This window comes from Lathyrus oleraceus, chromosome 1 (genome assembly GCF_024323335.1).
Source record: "Lathyrus oleraceus cultivar Zhongwan6 chromosome 1, CAAS_Psat_ZW6_1.0, whole genome shotgun sequence".
In the NCBI taxonomy this organism is placed as follows: domain Eukaryota; kingdom Viridiplantae; phylum Streptophyta; class Magnoliopsida; order Fabales; family Fabaceae; genus Lathyrus; species Lathyrus oleraceus.
Genome location: NC_066579.1, coordinates 28,055,252 through 28,062,298, shown reverse-complemented (window position 1 = coordinate 28,062,298; position 7,047 = coordinate 28,055,252). Strand labels below are relative to the sequence as shown.

The window sequence follows — 7,047 nt, the reverse complement described above, 5'->3', positions numbered from 1 at the left end:
AAGCATATAAATATTATTTACCCTCAAGCCCTTACACGAGTAATCTTTCTTTTAGAGTAATAACTTCTTTTTTCCAAATGTGACAAGTTTCATAACCAAACCAAGAAGACTTCTCATCCTCAATTTTAACTTTTGTAACCTCTAACATTGTTTGCTTAAGAACTTCCATTTGTTTTTCAGTTTCTAAAACCTTGGCTTCTAAGTATAAAATTATTCTTTTATTTGAAGTCAACCTTTTAAAAGCTTCTTTAGCTTCACCACGTAGATTCAAAAGCAATTCGTAAATCAAAATAAGACATTTTATCGATAGGTTCAGATTTGGAATGACTTACATTCTTCTTCTTATGCTTGACTGATCGGTAAATTAGAGAGTGTACTAATCTTCCAATATAGTAATAAGGAAAATTTTCACAAGTATCGATCTAAAGGACTGCTTGATGATACAGAGTTCTTGTTTCAATTTAGTTAAATAAAAGACTTTGGGGGTTTTGGATTGTTGGTTTTAAAAGTAGAAAATAAAGTGCTAAAGAAAGTAAAGACTGCAGTTAAACAAATTAAAAGATGTTATGGGTAAACATACTAAGAAAGGTGTATGATTGGATTCATCAATAACAGTAAATTAACCTTGCAACAACATAATTCAATAACATTAACTACCGGTTGTTAAGGGTGTTAACTCTTAAATCCTTAGTGAGAAAACCTTTAATAATTCAAATTAATCCATATGTCCATAGTGAATTACTAATGAAATTAAGCATTATTGTTATCAAGAATATTTTGGTTTCCACAGGGTATCCTTATGCCTAGGTGATATCTACTATGAATTATTCACAATTAAGCATTAACAATGGTGGTCAAACCTAAATATTAATCATAGATCAGACTCAATTTTTCCGAAAGAGCAAGCATTAAACACAAATTGTAAATAAGTAGTTTGTCATAAATTAAAGTTATTATAAGGTAAAAATCTAAAATTGTATCATAAATCCGAATCAGGGACACCCCCTAGCATTGAGGAGTTTAGTTACTCATAATCGCAAAGAAAAACATCAAAAAGAGTGTATACATTACAAATTAATGGAAGAAAAGAGGTCTTCAATCACAAAAGTTCATGAAAATCTTAATCCACCACGAATTCTCCAGTGCTTCAGCCTTTAAAACGCATTCTCTGTACTCCAAAATCATTTAACCCTTGGAAATTTATATTTTTCCAGCTAAAATAGACAAATTTGTGTTTTTTTAGATCTGGGTCATTCATACACGTATGGCCTCCTCCCATACGCGTATGGCTTCTTTTCACACTTACTCATATGTGTATGGCTCAAGGTTGGGCGTATGACCCAACTGGAACCATACACGTAAGGCTTCTGATGTGCATGATGACTTGATTTGGCTGGTCTCACACGCGTATGCTGGGGGTGGAGCTGGGTGGCCATACACGTATGAGACTCATACGCGTATGGATAGGAAACATGCTTTTTCTCCTGCTCATGTGTTTGTCATCCGATTTCTTCTCTAATCCAGCTCATGTTGATCTTTTGTCCATGTAATCATATCAAAAACTACCTCAAGCATAGAAAATAGCTCAGAATTATCGAAACACTAGCAAATCAAAATTTTGTAAAAATTTACAAAAATCTCTTAAACTACTTCCCAAACTCATAGTAATTCACCTGCTTTTGGCATTCAAATGATATCAAAACTTACATAAATAGTGACTGGTCATTGGCCATGAGTCAAAGATTTTCCATTTCATCACTTTCACTTGAGCTACCCCCTTGGAGGATTCACTATCACTATCTCATGCGATGCATGCTCTTCTATGCTTGCTAGACTTCTTTTGCTGACCCTTTCCTCTATGCTTCTTATGCAATGGAAAATTCGGCTTGTAATGACCGGCTCTTCCACAATTGTAGCATGAACCTTTAGATTTTTCCTTCTTACTCTCATCTTTCTTTAAGGTATTTGATTTCCTTCTATAGTTGATGAGATTATTTTAGGAATGATTCACTCCATTTCTCTTAATATACTTCTGGTACCTTCTAACAAACAACCTTATTTCTTCATCATCTGAACACTCCCCATCACTAGTTCCACTATCATTTTATGCTATAGTAGAGGACTTAGAGCTAGAAGCACAAGAGCAATTAACTTCTTGTCTACCTTCTTTTCCTTGTTTTTCTCCTTCTCAGGCTTCTTCGTGTTGAACCCCCAAATTGATGACACAACTGTGGTATCAGAGTTTGGTTGAGTGAAGGACCGACTTACTTGTACCAAAAATCCTCCCCACATGGTGATGGGTAGGAGACATGTCTCTTTGAAAAAGTGTCAATGGAGGTACCGGTGTGTATGTGGATGAAAGAGATTCTGCATGATGTGGAGCACCGTGGATAGACTCACACTTAAATGGGAGTGTTGAGAAAAACAAGTGTGAGTTGGAAGTGATGAGAAAAAAGTATGGGGAAGTCCCACATTTATTAGAAAATTGGAGTTGAGCACTTTATAGATGAGAGAAGAAATTTTTCTTCACTTTTGCATTTTCCATAACAAAACAAACAAACACGCCTTAACAAACTTCATTTTATGTTTCTAAATGTCATCTTCCATCAATGAACGAAGCAAGAAACTTCATCTTCTCCACTAAACCAACATTAAAAACATAATTTTTGTGATTGCGGTATGTATATGTTTAGTTTTGGAACACTCATTAGTTTGTCTGTTTAAAAGTATATGTTGTGTGTTGTTGTTAATAGTAGTTTTAAAATTAGGTGCTGTATGTTGATGTTGTACTTTATGGTTTTAAAATTATGTGTTGCATGTTGCTGATATATTTTTTGGTTTTAAAATTATGTGTTGTGTGGTGTTCTTGTACTTTGTGCTTTTGAAATTATGTGTTGTTTGTTGTTGCTATATTGTGTGGTTTTAAAATTATGTGTTGTGTGTTGTTGTTGTTTTATGATGCAGAGATTGACATCAATGAGTTTGATCTCCCAACAAAATATGAATTCAGTAGACTTTTCTGAAAAATTTATTGTGGGGACAAACACAAAAGGTAGTTATGGTAAAATGTAAATTTTGTTACATGGAATTAAATTTTATCTTGTTCACATTTTATTTTCTGATTACCGTGTGTTATTTATAATCAATTCAATCACATCTATGGTATTTTTTATGTTGCGTTAAATATTTTATTAAACTCTGATTTTGAAAAGCAAATATTTTTTAAAATTGATCTTTTTGAAAACAGTTTATTCAACTCCCTCTAAATTATTTGACTCCATATTTTCCCCCAACATTAGCTTCAACCCAAATTTTCTTAGATGTTTAACAATGTGTGTTGCAATATTAATGACCATTGCGTTTTCGTAGCCACTCTAGGAGAGCTTGATCATTAGTAATTACGGGTGAGAATAGATTAGGCCGAGGTAGATTTTGTCAAACCTATGCCTAATCTGCTAAGCCTAAGTCTGATTTATAGTATGTCATTGGCTTACTTTTAGACCTAAGTCTGACCTTTTCGAAAATCTAATTGGTCTATTAGCCTACTTAAAAGCCTGTTTTATTTTAACATATGTAAATAAGAAATTTCATTCATGTTTATATAGACTAAACAACTAAAAGATCAATGATACTAAAAGTTTTTTTGCATTGACTTACCTGAGCTTACCTAGTAGTATAAATTTTGTGAGACAATTTGTTTATGAAAATTTATGAAAACAACTCATGACATTATTCATATGGTATTTTTCAACTTATTAGTATAGTTTCTTCAAGATAACTAAGTCTTATTTTTTTATTTTAATTCAAAGTACAATATACAATAAAATAATAATAAAAATTGTATTCATATTTATTTAAATAAATAAGTTTAATAGGTATAAAGGACCTTTTTTTATTGTCGGAGACCTAACCTTTTTAACTAAATAGTCTTATAAAAAAGTTTAGGTCTATTCTATTTAAAAAAAGTCTAGTCTGACCTGAACTTGTATAAGTTAGGTCTTAGATCCCTATTAGTTGATCGGACCTATTCTCACCCCTAATACTAACAATCCCCTCTTCATAGTCAGGATTAACTTTCTTAGTTGTGTCATTTATGGTGATAGACTATGAATTATTTGAAATATTTATGGTGAAAAGTTCAAGTCTCAACTTGTATATGAGTGTTAAGAAATACTCTCTCTAACACTTTCTTTTTTCTGTTAGTAGGGGAATTTCAGATAAATCCTTAACATTTTAGAAATGGACCCCATATAAAATGGTAGGAATTAGATGAATTTCCTCAAATAAAAGAATGAAGGTTAAAGAGAATGGTTGTATGGCCTTTTCAATTTTCTTAACAATGACAAACTCATCAAATAAACCTGGATATCTTCTACAAGATAAATAACTATTTGAAGAATGGAGCAGTGCTCTAATATCTAAGTAACTACCTAAGGACTTACTAGATTTTTGTTATCACCAATGTATATCAGTATAGCATCTTTGTTGGTTCCTTCTTCATATTTTCCAGCAATACATAAGAAGAGGTTTATAACATGTCATGTACAGTTTTCAGATCCTATTTTCTCTCATGCTACCATATATACATTTTGCAAAACATCAATACAGTCGATCTTTTTCATACTATAAGATTGTTATAATCATATTCTTTTGTTGATCATAGATTTTATTTTAATGATTGGAATTGAGAGAATACGTATTTAGAAGCAACATGTGCACACAAACATAAAAAAAAATCATAACGATGTTTTGACATATCAGAACGATAACAAGAGTATAGATATTGTATCCATTTACAAGTAGCAAACACGGTAGTTATAAAATAGAATTTTTCTATTAAATAGATAAAGTACGACGTGATAAATAATCAAGTATGACTGTCAATCTTCAATACTTAATCAATTTTAACAATACAAAAATTGAATCCCATGTATGTCGCCTCAAAAGAGTCAATGGCTTCGAATGACAAAAGTTGATTTGAACAGCTAAAGATCCAAGTTGAAAGCAAAATGAAGACAATAGCAACCAACCATTCCATTGTGCTTCAACAAACCTGAAATTAATACAAGTTTGAATAAATAAATAAAACAAATTGGTGTGAGTCTATTATATAGCCAATAGATAAGAGGAAGTTACTTTTAACAAATCGAAACCAAGCTTTCAACATAACGGTGGACATAAAACCAAGATCTTGTATTGGAAATTCTAATTGGATCTATTCTATTGTCTCTCCTATTATAGCGAATTACTTGTCCTTCACCATTTGCCAATATCAAAATATTACCATTCTCAAGAACATATAATGGCCACAACTCGCCACAACATCCCAAGTAAGAGATGGGGTCCTGAAAAAAATCTGGATAACTAAAGTTAAACAATTTAGTCCAAGACTCTTGAACTCCAAAATCTCTCATCTGCCATATAACAATATTATTCCCATTTGAATGGTGAGAAAAACAAAGACATTCCATCAACAAACAAACGTTTGGTAAATATAGAAACTCTCCATCAAAATCCTGAGGGGGCAACAGCTCTGCGTATGTCTCCGCCCCCAAATTGAGGGAGATAATCACAAATTGTTCAAGATCAAGATACGCCGAATGGCCATTAAAAAGTCTAGTTCGATCGGCAAACCAAATAAGACAATTACTCACGTAGAGACCACCATCCTGACCTGAACGAATTAAATTAAAAGGATATATAGGAAAATTTGGAATATTTCTCCAAACATTATTATCACCCAAAGTGAAAACTCTGACCTCGTTGGGACTGAAAGCCACTACCTTATATTTGGCGGTTAAATTATCATAACCAAATGAGAATTTGAAAAGAGAATTGGGATTATTAGGTTGAATGCGAAAATACCCTAGTTTATGAGACAATGACTTTGTGGCTGGGTTACACAAACGAAAAGAGAATTCTCGAAACTCAGTGTTGGAATACTCTTCCATCAAGCAGCATAATCCATTGCAGGAACCAACAACCTGATGATATTCGTTGCTGAAGAATCTACGGATAACGGTAACGATGGAGGTGGTGGAGTTGTTTTCAAGTAAAGTATGTACCGGGTAGACGGTGAGTTGCGTATATGTGGATTTACCTGTATGGTGCGCAGAAAATAAAGTAAGATCTGTGTTTAGTGAAGATTTATGGAAGTGGATTTTGACGAAGAAGGGATCAGAGATGAGCTTGTTCCAGGACTTGCTCACACATTTGAGTCGTAACAGAGATTTCACTTTAAGCAATGATAGGACCTCCGCGATGAGTTCGTCCGGTACGGCGGTTACTGGCGACGGCGAGTTGATTTTAGGACGTGCATTATCGGGAGAGTTAAACATCATCGGAGCTTCGGGGAAGTTATGACCAGGGGAGTTGATTAGAGAAAACACAATTAGGGATCTATCTATTACTAGTATCTATTATATCGAAAATTTTAAAATAATTTTAGCAACAAACAAAAGCAACAAACAAAATCTTTGATATTCAAAAGAATGGAGAGGATTACGGGTTACGTTTTTTTTTTGTTTCTTTGTTTTATAAAATTAACACTCCTCCAATATAGGGGGAGTGGGAGGTACCTCAAATCCTCTATTAGAAACTTTTAAAATACTAAGTTTTTTTAAGAAATTTCAATTATTTTTAATGAGAATCCTTTGAATTTAGTTTCTAAAATTCCGGTATTTTTATGAATTTTTTTTCAGAAATTTTAAAATTCTTGTTTTTTTTATAACATTTAATCAAAAAATTTTGAATTTTTGACAATTCAATTTTTTTGGATTTTTTAAGAAAATTTTAGAATTTCCGATGATATATGGAAAATTTCAAAATTGTCAACAGTTAACTGATATTATGTTTTTGTTTTGTTTTTTCAATGAAATACAGGGGAAAGAACAACATTATTGCAGGCAGGGCCACAGATAGAGCGACAGTCCAGATTATGGCTGTTGAGGTGGAGTTTTTTCAATTACGGACTAAATGAGTCGTTCCAACCGATTCACACTGGAAACGGTTGACTGAGCAGGGGCGGTTTCGCGCACCTGTAGCACC

General features: G+C 32.9%; 1 protein-coding gene across 2 annotated transcripts; it reads right to left on the bottom strand.

Moving 5' to 3' along the window:
• Window positions 1-4,728: 4,728 nt before the first annotated feature.
• Window positions 4,729-6,498, bottom strand: LOC127115394 (F-box/kelch-repeat protein At3g23880). 2 transcript variants are annotated; one of them, XM_051046955.1, is made up of 2 exons: window positions 5,137-6,498; window positions 4,729-5,053 (listed from the first exon to the last, which is right to left on the bottom strand). In XM_051046955.1, the coding sequence occupies exon 1, from the start codon at window positions 6,339-6,341 to the stop codon at window positions 5,139-5,141; it is 1,203 nt and encodes a 400-aa protein (XP_050902912.1). In that variant the 5' UTR covers window positions 6,342-6,498; the 3' UTR covers window positions 4,729-5,053; window positions 5,137-5,138. The 2 variants fall into 2 exon arrangements, with proteins under 2 accessions (XP_050902912.1, XP_050902914.1); XM_051046957.1 differs by having other exon boundaries at window positions 5,866-6,498.
• Between the last annotated feature and the right edge of the window lie 549 nt (window positions 6,499-7,047).